At 45.4% G+C, this 16,085-nt stretch overlaps 1 protein-coding gene across 3 annotated transcripts in view; it reads right to left on the reverse strand.

Annotated features, from left to right (window-relative positions):
• slc39a14 (solute carrier family 39 member 14) overlaps positions 1–16,085 on the reverse strand; it is a 63,431-nt gene that overhangs the window by 41,168 nt on the left and 6,178 nt on the right. For all 3 annotated transcript variants that reach the window (XM_064936672.1, XM_064936673.1, XM_064936674.1), the window contains exons 2-4: positions 4,671–4,787; positions 3,434–3,758; positions 2,278–2,455 (exon numbers count right to left, since the gene is read on the reverse strand). In XM_064936672.1, the coding sequence (XP_064792744.1) occupies positions 2,278–2,455; positions 3,434–3,721 (466 nt within the window). In that variant the 5' untranslated portion in view covers positions 3,722–3,758; positions 4,671–4,787. The remainder of the gene's footprint in view (positions 1–2,277; positions 2,456–3,433; positions 3,759–4,670; positions 4,788–16,085) is intronic.

Raw genomic sequence — 16,085 nt, forward strand, 5'->3', positions numbered from 1 at the left:
GGTCAAACAACCACATAACCACAAAGCAACTTCAACCCGTCCTCCCTAGCATTAACGTAACCTTTAAGTTAACTAGGAAAATTATAGTGTAACCTGCAAAGAGGGAAACATTTGAAGGACGGACCAAACCCTACTTCCCTCTGCATAATGAACACACATTGTCTCAATAGGAAGCAGTCATCTTCAAATACAGTGCTTGAAATCCTAAACCAAATGGGACAAGCACAAATCTTGGAGCAAAACAGAGACGGCCATTTCATGAACAGACTTTTAAAAAGGAGGGCAATAGGACGCATTGAACCGACGTCACTCTGCCCCCACTGCAGCAGCTAGTAGCACCTCAGTCACAGCTGGCCAAATACCCTGTCCTAGACTTAGGTTCAAATAGTATTCAAAATCTTTAAATGTACATAAGCTGTGATTGAGCTTGCCTGGCGCAATAGGGCCAATGAAATAGTTTCAAAAGTATAAACCATGCCATCTACCACTCCAGGTTTGGCTTAAGCAAACACAATAGATTTCAAATACTATTTGAACCCAGGACTGCACTGGAGAGAGCGCTCTAGACACTAGCGGAAGATGAGTGGCCAAAACACATCCTGTATCAATGCTTCTCTTGACAGAAATTAGGACACAGAAAGGGATAAACACCATAAAGAGTGAGATTTTTTTTAAACATCTTCTTGAAGAACATCCAGATAAAAATCACTGACACAATCACAGTACAGAGCTCTCTTCCAGCAGTGTCAGTTCATGGGTTAGAATCTATGCAAATTGCAACTAGAACTGTTAGCTGGTATAGAGATGGGAGTGCAAGGCATATCAACATTCTTGAGTTTGGTTTCTAAAAAACACACCACAAGTGCTGTTAGACCACAGAAAACAGAAAACAGAAGAGGTAGTACCTGACACAGTTGTAAAATCATCATGACTTTCTACAGAGAGTTACAATGTCCTTTCTATGTAGTGTGATTCTAGGTGCAGCGCCCCAGTGGGAGGATCACACTAGTTTACTACATTCTCAAAGCCTGTCATTAACAGTCTTTTTATATCCACCAGCTACACCAACTTAGACTGGGTCAACTTAGACTGGGCCAACTTAGACTGGGCCATCTTAGACTGGGTCAACTTAGACTGGGCCAACTTAGACTGGGCCATCTTAGACTGGGTCAACTTAGACTGGGTCAACTTAGACTGGGCCAACTTAGACTGGGCCAACTTAGACTGGGTCAACTTAGACTGGGCCAACTTAGACTGGGCCAACTTAGACTGGGCCAACTTAGACTGGGCCAACTTAGACTGGGCCAACTTAGACTGGGTCAACTTAGACTGGGCTCTGATGAGAGCTAGCTACTAGCTACTGTTCTTGTTTGCATGTTAAATACTGCCAATTTATACGTAATAAAACTAAACTCTAAAAGCGCCTGTACAAAAGCCTAGGCTGCAGCCTACATACATCTACAACACAGTCACTTAGATTAGAACCAGATACTAAAATGGCTTCCAGAGTAATAACAAGGACATCCAGTTTCATGGCCTGCCAACCTCTGATGTCAGCAGGCTGAGAAGCTGTGGGCAGTGTGAGCCAGATCGATCCAAGATGGAGGTGCCTTTACGTATCATCTGTACCTGCTAAGAGGATTCTGTACCTAGTATCTGCTGACAGTGGCATTCTAATAATGGCTGTTCTGTGCTAAAGTGGACCAGGAAGTACAAGATGCTGAAAGCTAGAGGAGAAACAAAACCAACGGCCTTTGATTTTTAACCTTCCTCTGAACTTCATACTGCAGACCAATTCTAACCCACAATAGACTTCTAGAGAAGAGGGAATTGTGTTGTTCTAATGAAAACTTCTTGGGAGAAAGTTTAAAATAAGACATAAGACTTAACTGCCTTGATAAACAGAACGTGAACAGTCAGCAGTATACTGTAACTGCAGTACTGGTATGCCAAACCAAAGTTGTCAACAACAAAAAACATGTATAAAACACATATATAAAGTATGTAGAAAATATAAGCTAAATAAATAAATAAATAAAAACTCGTCGGGGAGAATCTAAAATTCCCAAAATGTCATTACATGGGGCCCCCATTGATTTGGTGATGCTTGAGTCAGACAGCATCACAACACGGCATAAACCATGGCAACATGTGTAGAATTGCAGCTTTATAAATGTTTATTTAAAATAAAATACTACCACGCCCGCCCGCCTCCCTTTTACGTAGGGGAAACACTGCAAATGTATAATGAAAGACTATAGGAGTTGAGAGGCTCACCTTCAGCAGCAGTGGGTTTGGAAGGCGGGTCTATGATAAGCTCCTCCTTTTTCTCCACCCCACAGGCGCCAGAGTCCAATTGCTGAAGCATGGTGGGGCAGAGCTCCTGTAGACCACGCCCATCCAGACGAGACTGCTCGTTCATGCTGTAAACTGCCAAGGTGTCTCCTGGTAAGCACTGTGGAGGGAAACAGGCAAGCCGTCACACACACACACACTGACCACAAAAACAAACACCAATCATTTCCTATCTGATAAAGGACATGCTGTTTTCCCTTCATGGAAAACTAAAGTGAGATTAACTTATCCATGTAGATATGATGGAACTGGAAGGTTCCATGCCTGAGCACACAAACTCTGGACCAAAAGTCAACACTCATTCCCTTAGCTCAGGGACACGAAGCACACCTCTAACATGAAGAGAAGACAACTTTGTGTTAACGTATCCCTCTGCTCTCAACTCAACATGGTAGCGGCTAGTGAGTCTAGCCTACATGCCATTAAGCCGAGTAAGAAGGCAAAGCACCCCCATCTCAGTGTTTCCGAGGTAGTCATTTACACTGTATACAAGCCGCATGCCTTTGGAACATCTACATCTGAAAAAAGTAAAATAAATTAATTTAATATACACCATCACAATAAATACATCATGATGACCCCTCCACTGCATACATAGGCTCAATGCATGGTCCAATATGTTCAACATGGTCCAATATGTTCAAATAATTGTACCAACATGTTATTGGGCTCATTTCTGGAGTTGGAAATTATATTTTAGACGGTGTCAGCATAATTTATTTTAATTCATTTTGGAGTAGAAAGTCCATTTAGAAAGTCACCAAAACTGAGATTCTCAGTCCTTCTACATAAAATGACCCAGGGGGGGGACCCGAACCTCCAAAACAATGGGGGAGGATGCACCATTCAACCCCCCCCCCACACAACCCCGGACACAGACTGGATATAGGGATTTCACTTCCTTTGTTTTGACATGAACAGCAATAAATCAATACGCTCCGTCACAAATGTTTTGAAAACACAAGCTGTCATTACGGTTTGTGTGGGACAGATCTCAGAGAGGGGGTCTGAAAGGAAGGAAATGTAGGGAGAGAGCTGCTCCTAATGCTTAGTATAAAGTCAATATAAATGGATTTACTTTGGACAGGTTGACTCTGGGCGGCGCCGGTGGAGCTGTCGCCTCTGCTGCGGTGCCGTTGTCCCCCAGGCCGGGTGCACCGAGTCGTGCCAACAAAGAGCGGAGCTGGGGGACAGAGATGGTGGCATTGTCCCCATATCGCTCCAACAGGCCCTGCAGCACCTGGGTCGGAGAAGCCTGGTCTTCGCCGAGTGCTCTCCCCAGGGGACACAGCAGCAGGGCAAGGGAGAGGAAGACTGTCAGCTGGGCCACACAGTCCGAGCAGCCATGGACGGGACTCTGAGTCATGATGATTATGATGACCCCTTCACTGGCTGGGTTATGGCTGGGGAACAGGAAGAGAGGAAAATGGCTTAGTTAGTAGTTCTGGCTGGCTGAGGACAGATCACTGAGGTGGATTGGTTGGTAGGTCTGGCTGAGGAGATGGGAGAGCCAAGGTGGCTTAGTTAGTAGGCCAACACAGTGGATTCTGGCTGGGGAGAGGAGAGGTCAAAGGTCACAGGGGGGGTCAGTAGGCCAACACAGTGGATTCTGGCTGGCTGAGGACAGATCACTGAGGTGGATTGGTTGGTAGGTCTGGCTGAGGAGATGGGAGAGCCAAGGTGGCTTAGTTAGTAGGCCAACACAGTGGATTCTGGCTGGGGAGAGGAGAGGTCACAGGGGGGGTCAGTAGGCCAACACAGTGGATTCTGGCTGGGGAGAGGAGAGGTCACTGAGGTGGATTGGTTGGTAGGTCTGGCTGAGGAGATGGGAGATCCAAGGTGGCTTAGTTAGTAGGCCAACACAGTGGACTCTGGCTGGGGAGAGGAGAGGTCATAAAGGTCACAGAGGGGGTCAGTAGGCCAACACAATGACTGGTTCTCAAACCATTTTGTGCAGCCAGCCAGCCAGCCACACACACCAAGTTTCATTGTCTTACACCTGGTACAATGAACAGAGGAGAGAGCAGGGAAAACCCGATCCCCAGCAACCCGAGCCAAAACACAATTGCACCCTGATCTCACATAATAACAGTAGCCCTTCCACGACAGGAAGATGGGGCAGCTACAATGACGCAACAGTCCAGAGTCAAACCCACACACAGAGGTCCAATTCAGTCAACAGCCCTGACATCAATAATCCATATTACATCATGGCAGTTGACTAACTGAGGTGAGGGAGGGGAGGCTAAATAAACGCAGAGTAAACGGTTCACAACAACGTTTCCATTCATTGCCTTAAGGGATGAAAGACTTACCTCTTCCAACCTGAGTAGTGTGACGGGGCTTAGAGCTCTCGGCACAGAGTAGAGCTCTTATGTCTTCAGTCGGGCTTGGGTAGTAGAGTGAAGAGATGGAAAGAGCAGGGCAGTCAACTGTGGGAGAGAGAGAGAAAAAAATATGAGCTAAAACAGAATAGGGAAAAGTACAAACAAAACCTCATAGAACAGTGTAGCAGCCAGCCACAATGGAAACACAACTTGTATACCCACTAGCCTCACACTAGAGCAGCCAGCCACAATGGAAACACAACTTGTATACCCACTTACCTCACACTAGAGCAGCCAACCACAATGGAAACACAACTTGTATACCCACTAGCCTCACACTAGAGCAGCCAGCCACAATGGAAACACAACTTGTATACCCACTTACCTCACACTAGAGCAGCCAGCCACAATGGAAACACAACTTGTATACCCACTAGCCTCACACTAGAGCAGCCAGCCACAATGGAAACACAACTTGTATACCCACTTACCTCACACTAGAGCAGCCAGCCACAATGGAAACACAACTTGTATACCCACTAGCCTCACACTAGAGCAGCCAGCCACAATGGAAACACAACTTGTATACCCACTAGCCTCACACTAGAGCAGCCAGACACAATGGAAACACAACTTGTATACCCACTAGCCTCACACTAGAGCAGCCAGCCACAATGGAAACACAACTTGTATACCCACTAGCCTCACACTAGAGCAGCCAGTTTAGACATTGGGAAACCAAGCAGATGCCACAAACCCACAACAATCTAAGAACTCTAGTCACTTAAACTGACATTCCTTGTCGATTCTGGTTTTGTTTGAAGATAAAAACCAGTTTAGAATGTTTATGTGGCCTGTGCTATACAGATAGTTTTGGATGGACAGTCTGGTTCAGGGGCCAACATTATACTGCCCCATAGCAGGACTTGGGAGTGTACAGTCTCTCTCTTGCCCTTGTTCTCTCGGTTTGTTTCTCTGTGTGTCTGCTGGGAAGAGGCTCAGTGTGACCTGTCCTTGTATGACCCCATGGAATTGGAGGGGCAGAGAGAGTTAAAGAGCCAATGAGGGGCAGAGAGAGGTAAAGAGCCACGGAGGGACAGAGAGAGGTAAAGAGCCACAGAGGGGCAGAGAGAGGTAAAGAGCCACAGAGGGGCAGAGAGAGGTAAAGAGCCACAGAGGGGCAGAGAGAGGTAAAGAGCCAGCAGAGGGGCAGAGAGAGGTAAAGAGCCAATGAGGGGCAGAGAGAGGTAAAGAGCCAGCAGAGGGGCAGAGAGAGGTAAAGAGCCAGCAGAGGGGCAGAGAGAGGTAAAGAGCCACAGAGGGGCAGAGAGAGGTAAAGAGCCAATGAGGGGCAGAGAGAGGTAAAAAGCCAGCAGAGACCAGGCTTTGTGGACTCCAGCTCCGACTACAATGTAAATCATGAAAGGCCCACCTTGTAGCTACGTTTGTCCTCTTGTAGCATGTCTGTCTTTGTTTGTCAATGGAGTGAAGTCTGCCAGTGTAAAATCAAGCTACTGGGGCTCAATGTCTCATGGCAATACCTCCAGAGTCTAGCTAGGTGTGGAGCTGGGTGGGTGTGGGAACCATATGGAACACAACCCAGACTACTAAATCATCAGGTGAGAACGAGATGTACAAGTTTAAAACACATCAAGAGATTAAGCAGGAACTGCTGAGAATACTTTTTTTAAAGGCCTAGTGCAGTCGACAATGTGATTCTCCTGGGTTTTATATACACTGAGTGGACAAAACATTAGGAAACACCTTCCCACTATTGAGCAGCACCCAGGGCTGTGGTGGTTATGAGGTGTGGTGCAGTACAGTGTTACAGTGTGGTTAGGGCTGTGGTGTAGTACAGTGTGGTTAGGGCTGTGGTGGTCATGAGGTGTGGTGCAGTACAGTGTTACAGTGTGGTTAGGGCTGTGGTGTAGTACAGTGTGGTTAGGGCTGTGGTGGTCATGAGGTGTGGTGCAGTACAGTGTTACAGTGTGGTTAGGGCTGTGGTGCAGTACAGTGTTACAGTGTGGTTAGGGCTGTGGTGCAGTACAGTGTTACAGTGTGGTTAGGGCTGTGGTGGTCATGAGGTGTGGTGCAGTACAGTGTTACAGTGTGGTTAGGGCTGTGGTGTAGTACAGTGTGGTTAGGGCTGTGGTGGTCATGAGGTGTGGTGCAGTACAGTGTTACAGTGTGGTTAGGGCTGTGGTGTAGTACAGTGTTACAGTGTGGTTAGGGCTGTGGTGTAGTACAGTGTGGTTAGGGCTGTGGTGGTCATGAGGTGTGGTGCAGTACAGTGTTACAGTGTGGTTAGGGCTGTGGTGCAGTACAGTGTGGTTAGGGCTGTGGTGGTCATGAGGTGTGGTGCAGTACAGTGTTACAGTGTGGTTAGGGCTGTGGTGGTCATGAGGTGTGGTGCAGTACAGTGTTACAGTGTGGTTAGGGCTGTGGTGAAGAACAGTGTTACAGTGTGGTTAGGGCTGTGGTGCAGTACAGTGTTACAGTGTGGTTAGGGCTGTGGTGCAGTACAGTGTTACAGTGTGGTTAGGGCTGTGGTGCAGTACAGTGTTACAGTGTGGTTAGGGCTGTGGTGCAGTACAGTGTTACAGTGTGGTTAGGGCTGTGGTGGTCATGAGGTGTGGTGCAGTACAGTGTTACAGTGTGGTTAGGGCTGTGGTGTAGTACAGTGTTACAGTGTGGTTAGGGCTGTGGTGTAGTACAGTGTTACAGTGTGGTTAGGGCTGTGGTGGCCATGAGGTGTGGTGTAGTACAGTGTTACAGTGTGGTTAGGGCTGTGGTGGCCATGAGGTGTGGTGTAGTACAGTGTTACAGTGTGGTTAGGGCTGTGGTGCAGTACAGTGTTACAGTGTGGTTAGGGCTGTGGTGGCCATGAGGTGTGGTGTAGTACAGTGTTACAGTGTGGTTAGGGCTGTGGTGCAGTACAGTGTTACAGTGTGGTTAGGGCTGTGGTGCAGTACAGTGTTACAGTGTGGTTAGGGCTGTGGTGCAGTACAGTGTTACAGTGTGGTTAGGGCTGTGGTGCAGTACAGTGTTACAGTGTGGTTAGGGCTGTGGTGCAGTACAGTGTTACAGTGTGGTTAGGGCTGTGGTGCAGTACAGTGTTACAGTGTGGTTAGGGCTGTGGTGCAGTACAGTGTTACAGTGTGGTTAGGGCTGTGGTGCAGTACAGTGTTACAGTGTGGTTAGGGCTGTGGTGGTCATGAGGTGTGGTGAAGAACAGTGTTACAGTGTGGTTAGGGCTGTGGTGTAGTACAGTGTTACAGTGTGGTTAGGGCTGTGGTGGCCATGAGGTGTGGTGAAGAACAGTGTTACAGTGTGGTTAGGGCTGTGGTGCAGTACAGTGTTACAGTGTGGTTAGGGCTGTGGTGCAGTACAGTGTTACAGTGTGGTTAGGGCTGTGGTGGTTATGAGGTGTGGTGCAGTACAGTGTTACAGTGTGGTTAGGGCTGTGGTGCAGTACATTGTTACAGTGTGGTTAGGGCTGTGGTGCAGTACAGTGTTACAGTGTGGTTAGGGCTGTGGTGGTTATGAGGTGTGGTGCAGTACAGTGTTACAGTGTGGTTAGGGCTGTGGTGCAGTACAGTGTTACAGTGTGGTTAGGGCTGTGGTGCAGTACAGTGTTACAGTGTGGTTAGGGCTGTGGTGCAGTAGTGTTACAGTGTGGTTAGGGCTGTGTTACAGTGTGGTTAGGGCTGTGGTGCAGTAGTGTTACAGTGTGGTTAGGGCTGTGGTGCAGTAGTGTTACAGTGTGGTTAGGGCTGTGGTGCAGTACAGTGTTACAGTGTGGTTAGGGCTGTGGTGCAGTAGTGTTACAGTGTGTTTAGGGCTGTGGTGTAGTAGTGTTACAGTGTGGTTAGGGCTGTGGTGCAGTACAGTGTTACAGTGTGGTTAGGGCTGTGGTGCAGTACAGTGTTACAGTGTGGTTAGGGCTGTGGTGCAGTACAGTGTTACAGTGTGGTTAGGGCTGTGGTGCAGTACAGTGTTACAGTGTGGTTAGGGCTGTGGTGGCCATGAGGTGTGGTGTAGTACAGTGTTACAGTGTGGTCAGGGCTGTGGTGCAGTACAGTGTTACAGTGTGGTTAGGGCTGTGGTGCAGTACAGTGTTACAGTGTGGTTAGGGCTGTGGTGGCCATGAGGTGTGGTGTAGTACAGTGTTACAGTGTGGTTAGGGCTGTGGTGCAGTACAGTGTTACAGTGTGGTTAGGGCTGTGGTGTAGTACAGTGTTACAGTGTGGTTAGGGCTGTGGTGGCCATGAGGTGTGGTGTAGTACAGTGTTACAGTGTGGTTAGGGCTGTGGTGCAGTACAGTGTTACAGTGTGGTTAGGGCTGTGGTGCAGTACAGTGTTACAGTGTGGTTAGGGCTGTGGTGGTCATGAGGTGTGGTGCAGTACAGTGTTACAGCGTGGTCAGGGCTGTGGTGCAGTACAGTGTTACAGTGTGGTTAGGGCTGTGGTGCAGTACAGTGTTACAGTGTGGTTAGGGCTGTGGTGGCCATGAGGTGTGGTGAAGAACAGTGTTACAGTGTGGTTAGGGCTGTGGTGCAGTACAGTGTTACAGTGTGGTTAGGGCTGTGGTGCAGTACAGTGTTACAGTGTGGTTAGGGCTGTGGTGCAGTACAGTGTTACAGTGTGGTTAGGGCTGTGGTGCAGTGTTACAGTGTGGTCAGGGCTGTGGTGGTCATGAGGTGTGGTGCAGTACAGTGTTACAGTGTGGTTAGGGCTGTGGTGGTCATGTGGTGTGGTGCAGTACAGTGTTACATAAACATGTTCAGCATCTCCAAGTCTCCAGCTGTATTCAAGCCTCTGATGACACCTTTGTAACATTTACATTATAAAAAATAAAAAATGAGTCCATGATTTATTTTAGTCAGGTCTAAAGAAACACTATGATATGAAGAACATGCACTTCAGAAGTTTGCCTACTGCATGTTATCTGGCTATGTTCCATGCCCTAGGCTGTAGGATTAATCATTTACCTGACAAGATATGCTTATAAGTCCCATGCCATTCTTTTATAGTATAGGATTTTACAGTAAGAAGAATATAACTCAACTAAGCTGAATATTTTTCCCATCCGGAGAGAGTGCACATATGAAGTGGCTATACTGTATGTTGTAAAAGTGATCATTAGAAACAGGCCCTATATGCTATATTTAGAGTTATTTGGCTACTTAAGTTGTGAATGATACAAACCGTAGAATGTCTTAGAAATCTATGCATATATGGGCTGCAGGATGCGACCACAGGATATTGATGATTTTAGAAGGTTGTGGGAAAAATAGATCTCTCTCTGTTCTTCGCCTCAGGCTGCACAGCTGTTCTCTCATCAAGTGATCACATTTTCACCCATCAGACTATTCTCACCGTAATCTTGTCTTTACTAATATGTAAGATCAGTGTTGATTTAGAATGGCCCATTATCAAAAGGGGCAGGAAGAGGGGCAGGGGAAAAGAAATACGGAATCTGTATGTACTCGAGTAGCGAATGGGAGGCCGCGCTTGGAGGTCCGTTCTGTAGGCTACCGCCTCGATTGGTTGGCGCATGGACTCTACAAGGTGTTGAAAACGTTCCACAGGGATACTGGCCCATGTTGACTCCAATGATTCCCACAGTTGTGTCAAGTTTGTGGGATGTCCTTTGGGTGGTGGACCATTCTTGACACACACAGGAAACTGTTGAGGGTGAAAAACCCAGCAGTGTGGCTGTTCTTGATACACTAAAACCGGTGTGCCTGGCACCTAGTCCCATACCCTGTTCAAAAGCACCCCCTGAATGGCACATAGACACAACACATGTCTCAATTGCAGCAAGGCTTAAAAAACCCTTCTTTAAAATAAAATAATATTTGTCACATGCGCCGAATACAACCTTACAGTGAAATGCTTACAAGCCCTTAACCAACAATGCAGTTAAGAAAAATGAGTTTAAAAAAAAAATAGATCCATAAACAAATAATTTAAGCAGCAGTAAAATAACAATAGCGAGCCTATATACAGGGGGTACCAGTACAGGGTCAATGTGCTGGGGCACCGGTTAGCCAAGGTAATTGAGGTAATATGTACATATAGGTAGAGTTATTAAAGTGACGATGCATAGATAATAAACAGAGTAGCAGCGGCGTAAATGCAAATAGTCTGGGTGGCCATTTGATTCGCGTTCAGGAGTCTTGCTTGGGGGTAGATGCTGTTTAGAAGCCTCTTGGATCTAGCCCTTGGCGCCCTGGTACCACTTGTTGTTCGGTAGCAGAGAGAACAGTCTATGACTAGGGTGGCTGGAGTCTTTGACAATTTCTAGGGCTTCATCTGACTGATTAAACAAGGGCACTGCGTTCATCCACCTCTGGCCTGCTCGCCTCCCTACCACTGAGGAAGTACAGTTCCCGCTCAGCCCAGTCAAAACTGTTCGCTGCTCTGGCCCCCCAATGGTGGAACAAACTCCCTCACGACGCCAGGACAGCAGAGTCAATCACCACCTTCCGGAGACACCTGAAACTGCACCTCTTCAAGGAATACCTAGGATAGGATAAGTAATCCTTCTCACCCCCCCCTTAAATGATTTAGATGCACTATTGTAAGTGGCTGTTCCACTGGATGTCAGAAGGTGAATTCACCAATTTGTAAGTCGCTCTGGATAAGAGCGTCTGCTAAATGACTTAAATGTAATGTAATGATTACACTGACGGAAGTGGATTTAACAAGTGACATCAACAAGGGATCATGGCTTTCACCTGGATTCACCTGGTCAGACTTTCATGGAAAGAGTGTTCCTAATGTTTTGTACACTCAGTGTATATTTCTAAACTATGAGATTGGAATTATACTGTGAAATTGTTTTTAAAAATCATGCACTTTCAGTGTAAGATCGCCTGAAATATCAGCCTGTTTTGGTGAGATGGAGTTTTGGCCTGACATCACCAGCCAGTAAATTAGTTAGACCAAGAAGAAAACTTCTCTGCCAATAACAGATGTTTTTCAGTTTTCCCCTTCCCAAGCCAGACCACTCAGACAGTCCGAGCTAAATTCTTGCTTGAGAAATTCCTCTCTGCTAAGAAGATATTTCTCTTCCTTTTTGACCATTTTATTGAAAACAAAAATCACAGTAAGGTACTTCAATTGTTACCCAGAAATGATTTGATAGAGATAAAAACCAGTTGCATTGGACCTTTAAAATACTGTGGTCCTGAATGGATAGAAAATACCCATAATACTATGCAGGGCTGACTCAAGAGTTCTCGTGATGACAAGGTAAAGTAATAGTAGTGAAGAGGTTTACGATGTCCAGGCATGTCTCCAGAGGTTCTATTTAGACCACATATAGATAAGGTGGTAGGATCGGTCAATACCAGCCAACCTGCCAGGACCCTGGTCTCTGACCTGTGTGTAGGCTACACTGCTGCATAACAAAACTAGGGTTTGGGACTATGATGTAAAAGATCACACATATCTTAGGTTATTAAAATGAACACACAGTACTTGACATGGATGGAGAGAGAAGAGACAGGGAACCAATAGGCTACATGGATGGAGAGAGAAGAGACGGGGAACCAATAGGCTACATGGATGGAGAGAGAAGAGACGGGGAACCAATAGGCTACATGGATGGAGAGAGAAGAGAGGGGGAACCAATAGGCTACATGGATGGAGAGAGAAGAGACGGGGAACCAATAGGCTACATGGATGGAGAGAGAAGAGACGGGAAACCAATAGGCTACATGGATGGAGAGAGAAGAGACGGGAACCAATAGGCTACATGGATGGAGACAGAAGAGACGGGAACCAATAGGCTACATGGATGGAGAGAGAAGTGACGGGGAACCAATAGGCTACATGGATGGAGAGAGAAGAGACTGGAAACCAATAGGCTACATGGATGGAGAGAGAAGAGACGGGGAACCAATAGGCTACATGGATGGAGAGAGAAGAGACTGGAAACCAATAGGCTACATGGATGGAGAGAGAAGAGACGGGGAACCAATAGGCTACATGGATGGAGAGAGAAGAGACTGGAAACCAATAGGCTACATGGATGGAGAGAGAAGAGACGGGGAACCAATAGGCTACATGGATGGAGAGAGAAGAGACGGGAACCAATAGGCTACATGGATGGAGAGAGAAGAGACGGGGAACCAATAGGCTACATGGATGGAGAGAGAAGAGACTGGAAACCAATAGGCTACATGGATGGAGAGAGAAGAGACGGGGAACCAATAGGCTACATGGATGGAGAGAGAAGAGACTGGAAACCAATAGGCTACATGGATGGAGAGAGAAGAGACGGGGAACCAATAGGCTACATGGATGGAGAGAGAAGAGACTGGAAACCAATAGGCTACATGGATGGAGAGAGAAGAGACGGGGAACCAATAGGCTACATGGATGGAGAGAGAAGAGACGGGAACCAATAGGCTACATGGATGGAGAGAGAAGAGACGGGGAACCAATAGGCTACATGGATGGAGAGAGAAGAGACGGGAACCAATAGGCTACATGGATGGAGAGAGAAGAGACGGGAACCAATAGGCTACATGGATGGAGAGAGAAGAGACGGGGAACCAATAGGCTACATGGATGGAGAGAGAAGAGACGGGGAACCAATAGGCTACATGGATGGAGAGAGAAGAGACAGGGAAGTTCTTAAAGATGATATTATTTAAAAAATATACAGTTCTATTTTCAACATACTTTATATCTGGTTGTAGTCATTTAAAGTTTAAAAACTGAAAACTTTCTTATCATCCTAAAAATTATTTTTGAGATGGTAAAAGAGCTAAGAGGTTTATTTTTTTTACCATTTTAATTTAAAACGAATCACAGTAAGGTGTTAGCCAGTAATGATTTGATATTGAGATAAAAAAAAAAAATGCTGCATTGTACCTTTAACTAGCCTGCGACAGCACAAACAGCTCTGGGATCAGGTTAAATGACCTTTATCTGCAGAGTCAGCAGAAAACTCATGATAGAACTCAGGGAAAGTGGAAGACAATCAGCAGGAAACTGTGCAGTATTACTATAATAACCTCAAATAAAGGATGGGTGTTCTCTTTCATCACCGTCTGCCTGACACCACACTGCCCCAGGTCTGCTAGAGGTTATTCAATGTAGGCTATCACAACACACAGACAGGACATCTAGGAGGGAGGGGGTAACTACAGTAACTTAAAGGAGTTTGGCGTTTATGCATGCAATACACACACAGATCACTTTCTCTAAAATCAGCAACAAGTTGTGCCATTAAAGGCTATATATACGACATGACATAAACCATATATTTATGAGAGAAAGTCGATCATTAATGTAGGCGCTACTTTTGATTGAACACGTCACATCTTCTCTCAACTGTGAAGTCAGCCTGGCCCAGACAACCCACAATTCAGCTACAGTGACAAGTTGCCGTCTGGCCTCTATAACAGAAGTTATAAAAGTTGATCAAAGCAATTTGACGAATGTAAAAAAGAAATAAATGAATAAAGTTAAAAAGAACAGTGACGGAACATTTTAAAGTACGTTCATAAAGTGGTCACAAAATCTTGCTGAACAAAAGCACTATCCTGAAGCCGTAGGCTAGACACATGATACACCAGCACCAGCACACTTAAAAGTTCTCAGCCTACTTAGAAACGTTTGTAATATTCTGTATCTGACAAACCACAATCCCCCTGAACTCCACATAGCCTAATGAGGAACAAACGATGTACAGGTTGAAAATCAAAAAGTAACTTGCCAGCTTCAGAAGATCTTTCTCGTCAGACAAGAAAACGTTGATAAAAGCTGAAGCTTTCTCCTCAGAAACAGGTTGCACTTTGAGTCTTCTTCAAGAGGTTTTGACTGACAAGAGTATCTTATAGTGTACGGGGAGATGGGGGAGGGGTGGGAGGGGGTGTAAACTATGTAGAGGGGAGATGGGGGAGAAAGCCCACAACACAACCCTAACATTCTGTGAGAACTTAATTACAGAGTTCAGTAAAATCTCAAGACAGTGACATTGTCATTAGATGACAAAGCATTTAATAGATCAGGGACACTCAGAAGGCACACACACACACACACACACATCCTTCCATTAATAGAATTCCTCACAGTAGTGAAATAATAAATTACGCAACCTTCCAAAACAGCTTCTGGCAAGGTGTATATTTTTTTTTTTAAATACAGTGTGCTTCTTCGCCGAGGGCAGCCTTGTGAGAATCCGTAGGGAGCGAGTAAACTCCTACTGCCATCCGCTCTTCATGCTAAAGTGCAAACATCCCTGTATATATTGTTGTTCTTCTTTACTGCTGCTCCCCCCCTTTATTATTATTTATTATCTGTGCATAGACATTTCACCCCCACCTACATATAGAAATGACCTCTATTAACCTGTACCCCCGCTCAGTGACTCGGTACCGGTGCACCCGAAATATAGCCTCGTTATTGTTATTCTTATTGTGTTACTTTTTATTTTAGTCTACTTGGTAATTATTTTCTTAACTCTTTCTTGAACTGCACTGTTGGTTTAAGGGCTTGTAAGTCAACATTTCACGGTAAAGTCTACACTTGTTGTATTCGGCGCATTTGACAAATACAGTTTGATTTGATTTCATCACGTTGAAACAATAGCTATTGAAGAGAATAAAAGTGGTTTGATGAATGACAGAGATAGCGACAATCAGCCCTCTTTAGTTCTAGATAGACATCTACTGCATTCCCTCTCTCCCTCATCCCTGATCAAACAGGTCAGATCAAATCCAATCCAATTTTATTTGTCACATGCACCGAATACAACAGGTGTAGTAGACAGTACAGTGAAATGCTAACTTACAAGCCCTTAACTCTATTTCTTGAACTGCATTGTTGGTTAAGAAAATATTTACTAAATAAAGTTTTAAAAAATAACAATAACGAGGATACATACAGAGGGTACCGGTAACAAGTAAATGTGCAGGGTAGGTTCGGGTTAGTTGAGGATTATGCTGGTGTCTTCTGGCCGGGGAGGTTTTGTTAGACTGCGGTACTTTGGCGACTAAGAACGTATTCTTTAAAACATCCCACTTTGGGCTGGAAGTGTCCATTTGTAGTATATACAGTGCCTTTAAGTATTCACCCCCCGGATACTTTTTCTACATTTTTTTTTGCCTGAATTTAAAAAGGATTTAATTCAGATTTTGTCAATGGCCTATATATACACAGTACCCTAAAATGACAAGGTGGAATTATGTTTATATACATTTTAACAAATGAAAAGCTGAAATGTCTTTATTCAATAATTATTCAACCCCTTTGTTATGTCAAGCATAAATAACTTCAGGAGCAAAAATATAAAGTCGATATAAATATAAACTTGTCAAATTTAAACTTGTCAGTTTAAGCTAGAGATGTGTTGAATTGGATGCGTCTCCATTCACCGATGTT

Source organism: Oncorhynchus masou, chromosome 25 (genome assembly GCF_036934945.1).
Source record: "Oncorhynchus masou masou isolate Uvic2021 chromosome 25, UVic_Omas_1.1, whole genome shotgun sequence".
In the NCBI taxonomy this organism is placed as follows: Eukaryota; Metazoa; Chordata; class Actinopteri; order Salmoniformes; family Salmonidae; genus Oncorhynchus; species Oncorhynchus masou.